This window comes from Pseudopodoces humilis, chromosome 12 (assembly GCF_049639895.1).
Source record: "Pseudopodoces humilis isolate 2021_Gansu_Grassland_sample_001 chromosome 12, ASM4963989v1, whole genome shotgun sequence".
Taxonomy (NCBI): domain Eukaryota; kingdom Metazoa; phylum Chordata; class Aves; order Passeriformes; family Paridae; genus Pseudopodoces; species Pseudopodoces humilis.
In genome coordinates this window covers 4,733,615-4,748,558 of record NC_142211.1, presented here as the reverse complement: position 1 = coordinate 4,748,558, position 14,944 = coordinate 4,733,615, and the positions used below count along the sequence as shown (strand labels likewise).

The window sequence follows — 14,944 nt, the reverse complement described above, 5'->3', positions numbered from 1 at the left end:
AATTTTTTCCATTACTTTACCAGTCACTGAAGTGAGATTAACAGGCCTGTAGTTTCTGGAGTCATCCTTCTTGCCCTTCTTGAAAATCAGGACAATGTCCACCAGCTTCCAGTCAGGTGGGATCTCTTTGGATTCCCAAGACTGCTCAAAAACCATCAAGAGAAGTTTTGTGATGGCATCAGCAGCTTTTCGAAGATTCTTGGCTGAATACCGTCAGGCCCATAGATTTGTAGGGATCCAGGTGGAGCAGTAGATCCCACACAAGGTCAGGGTCGACTGGGAGTTGATCATTCTCACAGTCATGGTCCTTCAGCTCAGGGAACTGAGACCCCCTTGGTCTGTCACCTGTGTTGAAGAGAAGCAAAGAATGTGTTAAACATCTCTGTCCCTATTTGTGAGGTGACCATCCACATCCTGTAATGGGCCAATGTTATTTTTACACTGCCTATTGCCATTAATATATTTAAAAAACTCTTTGTATTGTCCCCCACAGTTCTGGCAGCTTCAACTCCAACTGAGCTTTGGCTGCATGAATTTTCTCCTTACAGTGGCAAACAACATCTCTGTATTCTTCCCACATCACCTGACCTTGCTTCCACTGGCCATACACATTCCTTTTTTACCTTATTTCCAAGAGATGATCACTGTTCTGCCAAGCTGGCCTTCTGCCTCATATGCTTGTCTTCCAGCATTTTGGAATTGCCTCAACACAGGAGAGAGGAGACATTCCAGGATGTTCCTGGAGTATGTGGAAGAGAACTTCCTGACATAGCTGGTAAGGGACCCTACCAAGGGCAGTGTGCTGCTAGACCTGCTGTTTACAAAGAAGGGCTGGTGGGAGATGTGGTGGTTGGAGGTTGTCTTGGGCATAGCAATCACAAAATGGTAGAGTTTTTGATTCTTGGTGAAGTACGGAAAGGGGTCAATAAAACCGCTACCTTGGACTTCCAGAGGGTGGACTTTGGCCTTTTCAGGACATTGCTTGAGAGATTCCCTTGGGAAAAAAAAACCTTTAAAAGAAAGGGGTCCAGGAAAGCTGGACATAATTTAAAAAGGAAATCTTAAAGGTACAAGAGGAGGCTGTGCCTATGTGCTGAAAGATGAGCCAGTGGGGAAGAAGAGCAGCCTGGCTGAACAGAGAGCTGTCGCTGGAACTCAGGGAAAAAAAGTGTTTATGACATTTGGAAGAAGGGGCAGGACACTCAGAAATCACAGAAACACAGAGTTAACTAGGTTAGAAAAGACTTTTGAGATCATTGAGTCCAACCTTTGACTGATCACCACCTTGTCAACTACACCATGGCACTAAGTGCCACATCCAGTCATTTCTTAAACACCTCCAGGGAAGGTGACTCCACCACCTCCCTGTGCAGTCCATTCCAATGTCTAATCGTCCTTTCTGTGAAGAACTTCTTCCTAATGTCCAGCCTAAACTTCTACTGGTACATCTTAAGGCCGTGTCCTCTTCTCCTGTCACTGCTTGCCTAGGAGAAGAGACTGACCCCTACCTGGATACCACCTCCTTTCAGGTAGTTGTAGAGAGTGATAAGATCTCCCTTGAGCCTCCTTTTCTCCAGGTAAAACAACTCCAGCTTCGTCAGTCGCTCCTCATCGGACCTGTGCTCTAGACTCTAAGAAGAGTACAAGGATGTCATTCTGATAGTGAAAGATTTTAAAATCATAGAAAATTTGGGGATTTAGAAAGAAAGTTAGGCTTGGTAGGCCCTGGGAAAGTGTTTGTTGTGGTTTTAAAGTGTTAAAAGTAGGCCCTGGGAAATGTTAGGCCTTGTACTTGCTAGATCATGTGAAACTGCACCTGTGTAGTCAGTATATGATAAATTATATAATTGTTAGATGTGATTAGATATAATTATTGTTTAAAGAATCATGAGAAACTATGTTAGGGGGTTTGAGGGAGATCATGAGAAATCCATGCTTGGATTAAATCAATGTATACAATAGAACAATATAAGTTTAATAATTAATATGTAAGTTATATGACGATAGAGTATAAAAACATGTTCAGCTCAAAACCAAGTCGGGTCAGATTTGGGTATGTGTACCCCTGACACACAGAGCTCTTAATAAAGCACCTTCATATAATCATTCTGTGATTATGTGTTCCTGAACACTAACAATTAGGTCATGTAGAAAGAAAATTCGAAAGGCAAAAGCTCAACTAGAGCTCAATCTGGCCACAGCTGTGTGTCCTAGTTACAGGAGTAGAATGCCAGTTTAGCACTATGTGGATGTAACCAAACTTTGTACTCGACCCCCTCTGTGTCATTTCTGATGAACTGTCAATGATGGATTGCTTTCAGTTGCTTCCCAGTGAACACTTAACACCTCAGGCTACAAGCTGGGTGTTAAATGAGATAAGGAAAAAGGCAAACCCTGTGAGGCAGAGTAGTGTTTCTTTTCTTTCACACAAATTACTCTGCTGTGATAATTCCCTTCTGAGGAAGCACCAGCACAGTTACACCCAGCCTGGGGGGTCATCTCTGCTAATGGGCCATAATGGATTCAATGCCACCAGCAGAGTAGGCAGCTGCAAGGACTTAGACCATCAAAGACTCCCAAAATCTTCCATGACTCACAGTGTTACATCATCCCCACCCTGGGGGAGGTACTGAGCATTCCCACCTGAACCTGAGCATATATAATCTTTGGGTTTGGGGAATTCTGGCACTACTTGATGGATCTGGAGGAGGACCATTACTTCAACAGGACTGTGACCACTGCTTTTTTACAAGACTGCAAACATTACTTGAACAGGACTGTGACCATAACTCTGATCAACAGGGTTCTAGGTTATACTCTGCCTTTCTGGGTTAAAACTAGTTTCTTTGTATCACTATATTGTAATCTCTTAAGTAAATTGTAAATCCAGCCTGTAGTCTCTAGTGAGGCAGTTGAGTGGGGTTCATTTCTCTCACTGGTTTACTTTTTAAACCAGCACACTGTGAAAGAAAATATAAAAAATGTCTTTATTAATTGTCTTGGTTTGAAAAGACAGGTGTTTGCTAAGGAAGACAGAAATCTCCCTTGAAATGGAAAAAACGTAAAACCCCCCCCTCTGAATTATAATCTTGAAATCAAGGGGCTCTCAGGCAAAAATATGGGAATAGGAATAACAGTTCTTTACTATGAAAATTAAAATGCAGTAGTACAAAAAAAACCCCAAACAAACCAAAAAACAAACCACTGACAGAGTCAGAAAGTCATAATACAACCTGACACCCTGTTGGTCAGGGTGTTGATAGCAGTCCAATTAAATGATGGCTGCAGTTTTCTTGGAGTGACAGATGTGGTTCTGTTGAAGCAGTGGTCCTGTAGAAGGGTGTAGTTTTCCTCTGAAGGTCGTGGTGGTGTAGATGGGTCTGATCTTTCTCTGGGAATCTAGTGGAAAAAAGCTGACTGTGGTGTTCCAAATCTCAGATTATATCCAGGTAGAAATGCTTGGCTCCTCCTGGCTGGAGCATCTCACAATGGGATGATGTAATTTTATCAGTCACGAAGTGAGACTCAATGGCCCATTAACAGATGTCCCCCTGGAGGGAAGATGGGTCATGGAAGAGATAAAGAGCACTTCCCTACCTGGTTTTAACAGTTGGTAATAGAATACATACTTTTGGTTACATCTTGTATTGCAACCCATGACATTAATACATTAACAAAAGGAGAGCCAAAGAAAATCTCCATCCTTTATTGGATGCGGAGGGGAACATTGTCTCCAAGGATGAGGAAAAGGCCGAGGTATTTAACAGCTCCTTTGCCTCAGTCTTCAACAGTAAAACTGGTTATCCTCAGGGCAACCAGCCACCTGAACTGGTAGACAGAAACAGGGAGCAGAACAGACTCCCTGCAATCCAGGAGGAGGTAGTGACCTGCAGAGACACTTAGACACAAGTCTATGAGGCTGGATGGGATTCATTTGAGGGTACTGAGAGAGCTGGCGAAAGAGCTCACCAAGCCACTCTCCATCATTTGTTATCAGTCCTGACTAACCAGGGAGGTCCCAGGTGACTGGAGATTGGACATCCCATTGGCCATCTACAAGAAGGGTCAGAAGGATAAAGCTACAGGTCTGTCACCCTGACCTTGGTTCTAGGAAAGGTCATGTAGCATACCATCTTGAGTGCCATCACTCAGCACATACAGGACAACCAGGGGATCAGGCCCAGCCAGAACAGGTTTAAGAAAGTCAGGTCCTGCTTCCCCAGCCTGTTCTCTTTTTATGACCAGGTACCCTGCCTAGTGGAAAGGCTGTGGATATGTCTGCCTGGACTTCAGTAAAGCCTTTGATACTGTCTCCCACAGCATTCTCCTGGAGAAACTGGCAGCCCATGGCTTGGACAGGTGCACTCTTAGCTGGGTTAAAAACTCTCTGGCCCAGGGAGTGTTGCTGAATGGTGCTGCATCTGTTAGCATTCGTGAACATATATAATCACAGAATGATTATATGCAGGTGCTTTTATTGAAAAGCACGGGAATTAGGGGTATCAGCAACCCAAATCTAGCTCCATTGTCTTTATCCAAAGTGCACATATTTATACAATTTCAGCTGTAGCAGTAATCACTATAACAACCTTATCAATATTGCTTCATTAAACCTTATCCCATCCTTGTACGAACATGTATGAATCTTATCTCTAGGTATCTTAGAGACCCCGAGTACCAATTCCCATTACTATAAACATCTTAGCTTGCTGAACCATCCCAAATACCAAGCATTCTTGTGGCCTACTTTTACATGATTTTCAGAAACATTTAACCCTGTAGTAATGAAGTAATCTTCCCTTTGCCCCCCAAAGTAATCCAGGCTAGATCTGTCGAGGGGGGGTCAGGGAGATTCTTCACGGCCAAGAAAAAGACCAGAAAGGGCTGCTTCTCCCTCCGGAGTAATGGAGGATGTTTATTTGGCTGGCTTCCAGGGAGGAGAAGAGACCGAGGATCTCTTTCCCGGACTCTTTCAAACCTCGGGAGAGGGGCAGGGAAACATATAACACCAACCAATGGGATAACATTTCAGGGACAAGGAGGGGAGGGGAAAAACACGTCACAGCTGCCTAGAGGGTTTACACAGAAATTGGGAAACTCCCAGAAATATGCACTAATACATCTCCACCTATTTTGTTATATATAATTAAATGAAAGGTGACGAGCTTACTGACCCGAAGTGGCCCACCAATTCCCATTTGCGGGCTGGTGAGGGTTACTCCGGTCTGTCAGCTCTATATGGTTGACATCTGAGGTAGCTGAGACTAGCTTAATTATGCTTCTGTACAGTATTCAGCTTAGCACTCCGAACACTAACACCGTTAGCAAAACAATGACTAGCAGCGACAGAATAGTTTTCACTACTAAAGCCCACCACCCTGTGAGTCCCCAGTTTTTAAACAGTCCATTGAACCAGTCATCTGCTTCTTGCTTGACTTGTCCGATCATGCTTTTCATCTCTCGGAGCGTGGCATGGATGTTAGGAGCTTTCGATGTCAGATTCATGCAGCAGAGACCCTCGAACTCCTGGCACTCGTGCCCGTGGAGCAAAAGGAGAAAGTCTATTGCAGCATGATTTTGGAGTGTCGCCTGCCTAGTAATTTCCTCATCTTCTAGGAGGGCACTTATGGCATTAGATGTTAAATTTGCTTGTTTTACCACCCAGCACTCTAGGTTTCCCAATTCACCTAGGGCTTTGGCTGCAGCTACCCAAGGAAGGAAAATGGATGCAGCAATTCTTTTTGATTTGGACCAATGGAAAATCTGAGTCACAATTTTCATCTAATTTTGTAGCACTTCTCTTTTGAATTTTTTTGGTCAAATTGTTTTTATGGGTCCACTCGCCAATTAATGTTTGGGCGCTAACAGTGATAGACGCCCTATGGTACACAGCCCCCCGAGAAGACGGGATGGAATTCCTGCCCATGCACGATCCCCACAAATGAGGAACAGTCCTTTGGGGAGGCTTTTGGGATGTGTATGAGCTGAGGAGTGCACTTTGATGTAGCTTAGCACACGGCACCACCTTTTTGCTGTGAATTCTTCTCGATGTTGTACTATATGGTGGAATGTTTCTTTATGATTTGGAGGACTGACCCTAAAGTGTACACAGTATGATGCTGGAGAGGAACCCAGCAGCTCTAATTCCTGGGGTTCCTGGGTTGCCTTAGGAAAATGTGGCAGCCACTCTTCGACTGGGTTTCTTAACTCTGCTTCTATATGAGTGCTGTGTAATTTATTACCTGCTTCAGGGGTCAGTGTATTAAAGCTGTGTGTGAATTCATCATGCTGCAAGGGAATTCCTACCAGGCAGGTAGACATAGGATTTTTCGCTGCTGCAGTAGATAGACATATGTTTTCTTGCTGGAGTGTTTGTTCCAGGGTCACCCAGATTTTCTGGCGTGGCTGTGGGACGATCCAGGCCGCTGTCAGGCTGCTCAGTGCGAGCAGGATGACAGCAGGGTTAAGGCTCATCATGGATTTGAGTAAGAGGTAGGTTATTTCTAAAAAAAGGAAACAGACATTTTTTAAAACATATTCACAGTTAAAGTATGCAGGTCAGAGGCTAGAAAGGTTTCTTCTCGCTCTCTCCAGCAGCGTCTTCTCTTGGAAGCAACAGCCACTTGCTTCTCTTCTCTTCTTGCTGGTGCTGGATTCTTTGGAACAAAAAGTTTTACCCATTTCTGAGGAATCCATCGGGGGCCTGCAGAGATGGAGACACACGTGTAACCATGCCCCCAGGTGACAAGCTCATAGGGGCCCTTGCTTTGCCAAGTTTCAGGGTCCCTGATTAAAACCGGTGGATGCTGTGACAATTTAAACTGATCACCACTGTTAAAATGCCGAGTCACAGGAGGATTCATGTTTTCAAATGAGCAGTTTAGGAAGTTAATGGTAAACAGAGCTTTACAGAGTTTCTGTTGTGGAGACATCCACACTGCCTCGCTACCTTGCCTGGCTAGGACTTGTTTGAGCGTCTGGTGTGTACGCTCGATTACAGCTTGACCTGTGGGAGAGTGGGGGATGCCAGTTTTGTGTTCCACTCCCCACTGCTGGACAAATTCAAGGAACTCCTTGGATTTATACGCTGGGCCATTATCTGTTTTAATTTCTTTAGGGATTCCCAATACGGAAATGGCCTGTACTAAGTGTTGTTTAGCATGTACAGACTTTTCTCCTGTATGAGCAGAGGCATACACTGCTCCTGAGTATGTATCAATGCTCATGTGTACATACTTAAGGCGACCAAAACTGGGGATGTGAGTGATATCTGTTTGCCACACCTCACAGCTCTTAAGGCCTCGGGGATTAACTCCGATGCCTAATGATGGCACTGCCTGGAGCTGACAATTGGGACAGGTAGCCACGATGGCTTTAGCCTGATCCCGTGTCAGCTGGAACTGACGAATCAGTCCTGGCACGTTTTGATGGTATTGCTGGTGACTTATCTTTGCCTGTTGAAACACATCTGGGAGACATACCTTTTCAGCTGGGGCAGCAAGGGAATCCACCTTCCGGTTCCCCTCAGCGATTTCACCTGGCAACGGGGTATGCGACCTTATATGCATCACATAGAAAGGTTGTTCTCGATTTGAAACCAAATAAATCAGCTTTGAAAGCAATCTAAAGAGATGGTCATTCTCAATGTCCTTGAGAACTGCCTGTTCTGCTCTGGACACCACTCCTGCTACATAGGCTGAGTCAGTAACCAAATTAATCGGTTCTGAAAATTTCTCAAAGGCTCTCACGACCGCAGCTAGTTCAGCTATCTGGGGTGACCCCTCTACAAACTCAACATCAGCTTCCCAAAGCTGAGTCTGTGGATTTCTCCAAGTCATCACCGACTTGTGGGATGTCCCAGATGCATCAGTGAACACTGTGAGAGCTTTGAGTGGCCTCCTTTTCTCATGAGGAATGAGATGGAATTCCTCATGAAACAATTTGTGTGATGGTGCATGAACTGAAATTTGCCCACTATAGCTGTCCAGAGCTAACTGGAGGTTAGCATTGCTCTGCAGCAGATGCTCAAACATCTCTTTGGTCAGTCTCTCAGGGGAGTTTTTGCCTTCTCCAGAGAGCCTGACTGGGAGGTGAATACACATAAAATCACAACCTGCCAGTTCCCGCAGTCTTACCCTGGCCTTTTCAATCAGCTGAGCCATCAGCTCTTGTGGCTTGGTGCTAGTTTTGGGTCGTTGATGGGAGAGGAAGACCCATTCTATTATTAAGAGTGAATCCCTCTGCCCCTCGGCCCATTGGAATATTAACCCATGTAGGTGTGGCAATTTCCCCAGGACAATAAATTTGAAAGGCAGCTCAGGTTTGAAGCGGTGCGCCTGTCTTTCTGTCAAGGCCTTTTGTGCCTTTTCAATTACAGTTTTTGCTTCTGGAGTCAGCTCCCTGGGAGACAGTAACTCTCTCTCCCCTTTCAATAAATTGAGTAGGGGGCTCAGGTTTTCATTCGTGAGACCTAGCCATGGTCTGACCCAGTTTAGTGACCCACATAGAGAATGGAGATCTGCTAGAGTTTTAGGATTACCAATAATTTCCAATTTTTGCGGAACAACAGTCCGTGCAGTAATTTCCAGGCCCAGGTATTTCCAAGGTGGCATCCTTTGAACTTTGTCTTCCTGCTATTGGAATCCAGCAGAGGTTAAAACTTTAACCACTAGGTCAAGGGTGTCTTTCAGTATGTTATTATTGGGACAGCATATTAAAATGTCATCCATGTAATGCAAAATGATGGCATCTCTCTTTTCAGCACGCACTGAGGACAGCAATGACCCCACATATCACTGGCAGATGAAGGGGCTTGCTTTCATCCCCTGAGGTAGAACTGTCCAGTGGTACCGTTTCATTGGAGCTTCCCGGTTAATTGTAGGAATGGAAAAGGCAAACCTTGGTGCATCCTCTGGGCGCAGTGGAATTTGGAAAAAACAGTCTTTAATATCCAGTACTGCTAGTAACCAATTTTGTGGTAACATAGTTGGGGAGGGCATACCTGGTTGGAGAGACCCCATGTCCTGTATTTCTTTGTTTATTTATCTCAAATCTTGAAGGAGGCGCCATTTATCTTTCCCTGGCTTTTTTATTACAAACACCAGGGAATTCCAAGGGCTGGTTGTTTCTACTATGTGTCCCTTGGCTAATTCTTCTTCCACCAATTTTTCTAGCGCCCCGAGTTTTTGTTTGCTGAGAGGCCACTGATTCACCCAAATTGGATTATTATCTAGCCAAGATAACTTTTGGACAGGACGCTCTACAGTGGCCTCTATTAAAAATCCTGAGGTGTCTCAGGAATTGTTAATTTTACCCCCCACTGCGACATGGTGTCTCTTCCCCACAGGGGGCACTTGTAATCAATGACAAAAGGTCGGACACTAGCTATCCTACCGTCTGGGCCTTCAATCTGGACAATATCTTTAGCAATTTTAGCCAGTTTCATCCCTCCAACACCCTGTATTTTTCCTGCCACCGGTTGTAGTTCCCAATGTGAGGGCCACACCTTCTCCGGTATGATAGTCACATCTGCCCCAGTATCAATTAACCCTTCTACATGGAGATGTTCTGATTTATGTGTTAAATTACATCCCATAATGGGTTTGTCTTCACCCACTACTTCTGCCCAGTAGACTCCTGGTGCTTTGCCATCTACTGGGACTTCTGTTGGAACAGGGATCACCTGGGCTATTACCTGCTTTTTGTCTATATAGAAAGGTGGTTGGGGGCACTCAGCTAAGAGAATGAGGTGTGTTAGGTCTCCCTTAATTGTCATGGGAGCCACCTCAATCTCTATTGGTGTGTGTGCTGTGTCTCCAATAACAAAATACCTACTATCCAGTCCAGCCAGGTCTTGTGAATTATCCTGCAAGTCTACTCCAACGACAGTCCGTCTATCAGATCTGAAACAAAAAGCTTTAGAAGTTACAAGTCTGAATCGCTTTTGCGGTTGCCAGACCTTATTAGGCAAACATTTTTCACAATTATATTTTTTCAGTTTTTCACCCCCCTCCCCCCTTTTTATTAAAGGACAGAGATTTGTTTCCGCTTCATTTATGTCTGCGCGCCGAGCGGGTAAGCGCTGAGACCTAAGTTTTTTGGCAAGCTGGTATCAGTGTGTTTCCGTTATTTTAAAGGACAGTTTTTAGCAAAATGTCCCGGTTTTCTGCAGTGAAAACAAATTCGCTGTTGCTGGTCAGACGTCATCTGTTCATTCCTTCTCTCAGATGAAACTGCAGCAACAGGTCTTTGGGTGGTGCACAGAGGTCTCTTTTCCTGCGAAAACATCTCTGCTTTCCTCGCACGGGCTTCTGCCATCTGTGCAAGTGTCGGAGGTGGGTCCATTGGCAAACCTAGAATGACTCTATGGCAAGACTCATTAGCATTTCTCTGAGCAATTTCCTTGATTAACTCTGCCTGTACCACAGGGTCTTCTACCTGACAGGAGACTTGTTCTCTTAATCGGTCTAAGAATTGCAGGAATCCTTCTGAAGGCATTTGTTTTACATTAATATAACTGCCCTTAGTCTCAGCTGCTGGTAGGTGGGTGAAAGCCTTTTCTGCAGCTGCAGTGATTTTATCTATTACAGCTTTTGGCAATGCCATAGTTTGGTCCTCAGGTTTTTCCCATACTCCTTCACCACATAAATGCTCAAAAGTAATAGCATTATTTAATAAATCTACATTTTGGTGATTGGTTTTTAATAATTCCACCAGTATGTTTTTTAGAAATTGTTTCCATGTGTTTTCCCATAAATCAAATTCAGATGGTGTAAGCAAACACCTAAAAAGATCTTTAATATCTGTAGGAACTAAATCATTTGAGGTTAATGTTGTTTTAACAATGCTTTTAAATATTTCGCTATTACGACCAAATTCTCTTTGTACTTTGCAAATTTCCTTTTTGCCTTGGTATGAGAACGGCTTGTAATGTTGGTTCTGTAGTCTTGTTCCAGTAAAAGTTACTGGAGCAGCAGTAGGGAAAAAAGCTGAGTCCCAAATTCCAGGTTCTCCATTCCCGGGGTTTGTATTGAACCGGGAGGGGAGAGAGGCTTGTCCTGCCCGGGAACCGGCAAGGCTCGTATTTCCCCATCCCCCAGGGGCACCACGTGGCTCTACAGGGGGAGCAGGCTGAGGGGACCCACCCTCCCATCCCCTGGGGCGTCCCCCAGGGCCATGAGGGCATATTGCAGCAGCACAACCACACCCGCCTTTGGAATGTGATGAGGCAATCTCACCTCCCTGCTCACTCGCGGGCCCGCCCCCCAGACCATGGGAACTGGGAGGGGCTCCACCCCTCACCCCCATCCTGGCCCAGCCCCCAGCTTCACCCCTGGCTCCTGCCCCATTTCCAGCCCCCGCCCCAACTCCCGCCCCATATCCGCCCCCCGCCCCACCCCCCATCCCGTTAGATGCAGGCAGAGGGGAGGGGTTATGGGCGGGGAGAGGCTTGGGGGCAGGGACCTGTGGGAGGAAGGGGTTATGGGAGGGGTGGGGGTGGGGGGAGGGGGAAGGACAGCACGTGGTCGGCGCCATTATTGCTCGGCACATGTTCTTGAGTAAGTTCAGCCGAGCCCCCCTCTCCTTGCAGGGAGGATTTTAAACTGTGCTTTTCGGGGTTTTCTGCGGGGAGGAAAGGGTATGGGGAGGAGTTTTTGTCTGCCTGCACAAGGCAGACGGGGTCAGTGCAGTCCAGGGATTGTCTGAGCCCCGAGAGATAAGCATCTGGAACTCTCAAAGAATATGCTTCAGACGCACCCTCTGACTGGGGAGCTGAGGGAAAGGTGGGGGGGGAAGGAGCCAAAGGCTTTTGCCTCTGTAGAATTTCTTTCCGAATTAAAAGGAACAGTAGGATGTATTTGCCAGCCGTGTTATCCCCAATTCAACTTGCACAGTGAGTGTTTGCCCAATATTTTCCCAGTCAGACAGGGAATCTGTGGGTACGAAGGAGCCCGCCGGGCCCGAGATCCTGGCTCTCCCCTGGAGAGGAGATACTTCTCTGTGAGAGAGACATAATGTGTCGCTCCCAGGGGTCTTTGAGTTAGATATGTTAAACTGTTGTGTTTCATTGGTGTTCTCCCCTGCTGTCCCACCCCGATACAGGTATCTCGGGCTTCCCCCCCCCCCTCCTTCCCCATAAATATCCCGGGTTTTCCCCTGTTTGGTAGATTCGCTGTTACTGGCACCCTTCACTGAAGCTCTGCCTAAATAAAGGCTTGTGCCTCGGTGGAACGCTGGACCAGCTATCTCGTCCCTGCTTCTTGTGTTGCCTGCCCGCCGCCGCCGCTGAGCCGAGCCGAGCCGAGCTGAGATCACTCTACTATTACTGAGCTGAGCTGGAATCACTCGACTGCTCGAAGCTGCTCACACGCGCTTCGGCCCAGTCTTTCTTAAGGCTGCCTCTGGAGAAGTCGCGGTGCTCCGGGCTTTCCGCGGCCGCGGCAACTGGCGACCCAAACGTGGGGTCTTTGAAGAAGCCCTGAAAAAGCGTCCGCTCGCAGTTTTAGCTGCGAGGCATGCCGCCGTTGGAGCCACCCCGTCTCGAGGAAGCTTGCTTGCGTTCTAGCAAGAAGCGATCCAGGTGGCTGCGACCGGGACCCTTGTCTGACCATCTGGGGCAAGGAAAAACCCCTGAGGACCGGCCGCCAGGTGACCACTTACCCAGCAGCTTTTTTTTCTCCCGCCAGCATCTGCCGAAGAGAAATTGTAAGTGTATCCCGTGAAAGGTTTTTTTTTCTTTCAGGCTTTTTTTTTCTTTTCTTTTCTGTTTTACTGCTGGGTGGGGAGTGAAAAAGGATGGGGAATGAGTCCTCTGTAGGGGGACTGACCCCACCTGAGAGGGACTTTTATATCCAAGTTGTAAATACCCTAAAAGCAGGAAATTTTAAGTTTTCTAAAGGGGATTTAAAAATATTTATTCATTGGGTTTTTAAACATTTTAGAATTAATTCAGACTCTGCTAAATCAGGAATTTTTTGGGATAATGTGGGAAGAAAGTTATATACAGTTCAAGCTAAAGGGGATTTTTCTGTTGCAAAATTTTTTCCTGTGTTTCAAAATATTATTTTCTCATTGGAAAAAGAGGGAAAAAAAGAAGAGGGAGTTTTGGGTCCCCAGTTAAACCCCCCAACCCTGTCAGCCCCTCCAGGTGTCCCTGAACCCCTTTCCCTATCTGAGAGTCAGTCGGGGGATGGACGTTGCCCCCAGGCACAGGGCTGCTGCCGTCTTCCTGACGCCTCCCTACTGTCTCTCTGCTCGTACCAGGGCAGCAGTGGCCATGCCGCTCTGGGTCTTTCCTCTACCCTCTCTCCTATGCCCTTACACCCGGTTGTGTCCCCCCCAGTTCCTAGCATTAGCACAGCTGGCGCTGGCAGCGTGGGCAGCCCCACCATTTTGTCCCGCTCCCACCCCGGTTTTCCCGCCTTCACCCCTTCTCTTCCTGCCGCGTCCTGCTGCTCCTCCCCCTCCACTGCGTCGTTGGGTCTAACCGCGTCGGGCCCTGCCCCATCCATCGGGAAACCCCTCCCCGTCGCGGGTCCTGCTCCTGTCCCTTTGTGCGAGGGCCCCGCCCCCAGCGGCATGCCCGCTCCAGAGTCCCAGTGCCCCGGAGGTTGGGACGGCTCCGGGCGGAGCGGGGCCATCCCAGCTTCCCCCCGCAGCCACAAAAGGGACAGCTCTAGACACCCGAGCCGGCCCCGTGCTGCTAGCAAGCGCGCCCCATCTCCACTAGGAGATGAGAGCAGTGAATCTTCTTATTCAGATTCTGAATATGAAGACGCCTGGGCTGAGGTGCAGAGGGAAGCCACACGGGCGGGGAACTCAGCTCTGTCCCAGAAAATACTTGCCTTTCCTGTAATAATGAGGAGAGACAGGACAGGGGCATAAGTTGCTGCATGGGAATCCCTTCATTATAGGGAACTGCAGGAACTTTGCAAAGCTGCAGAGGAACATGGCAGGGGTTCACATTTTTTTAAACACATGCTGGAAGCCTCCTTCTCTGTCCATGTCATGGTCCCGCATGACATCAAGAATATTATGAACTGCCTTCTCTCTCCAGCAGAATACATGTTGTGGGAGAGGCAGTGGAAGAAACATTTAAAGCAGTTATCAGATGTTTATGCAAGAGATGCTAACAGACCCAATTTTACTTTAGAGCAATTAGCAGGAGGAGATTTCCAAAAGCCCCGAGATCAGGCCCGGGACCTGCCTGAAGCAGCTTTACAGGATATAGCTAATGCTGCTAAGATATCTCTTTTTACCACCCCTGATGATAAAGTGCCAACACAGTGCTTCACCAATATTAAGGAAGGGACAACTGAGTCTTTTATTAAGTATATTGATAAGTTAAAAGTGGCCATTGAAAAGCAGATAGAGAGCCCACAGGCACAAAAGGAATTATTAGTAAAAATAGCAATGGCCAATGCTAATCAGGAGTGTAAAGCAGTTTTGCGAGCCCTCCCTCTGGACCCCGAACCAGCCATAGATCAGATGGTTGAAGCTTGCACCAATCACTCCTCTGCCTCAAGTGAGAATACAGTGGCACTTGCAGTGGCTAAAGGAGTGGCAGAGGTGATATCTGGAGCTTATGCTGCAGACTCCAATAGAAATTGTTGTTTCAATTGTGGTGAGCCTGGACATTTTTTCAAAGACTGTCCAGAGAGACATTCTATACAACCTCCAGCCCACCAACGGTTCCCCAGACAGAACTGGAATTCGGGAAACTTCAAGCAGAGCGCGGAACAGCCCCACGCTTCGACATCAAATGCCGCACCACTCCACCCCTCCTGCCAAACCCACCATCCTGCCTCCATGGGGACCCCGATATTAAGCCCAGCAGGTGGAGCGCTTCAGATGGGAACCCGGCGTCAACTGGTAACTAGACTCTCTTTACATATGAAGGGTGACTGTGTTTACAAAGTCCCCACAGGGAAACGTGGACCACCAG

General features: G+C 46.9%; 1 protein-coding gene across 1 annotated transcript; it reads right to left on the bottom strand.

Annotated features, from left to right (window-relative positions):
• Positions 1 to 9,041: 9,041 nt before the first annotated feature.
• Positions 9,042 to 13,580, bottom strand: LOC148183299 (uncharacterized). Its single transcript, XM_088061387.1, is given in 4 exon segments — positions 9,042 to 9,283; positions 9,286 to 9,958; positions 12,368 to 12,478; positions 13,389 to 13,580. Coding segments are annotated over 4 exon segments (1,218 nt in total).
• Positions 13,581 to 14,944: the final 1,364 nt, after the last annotated feature.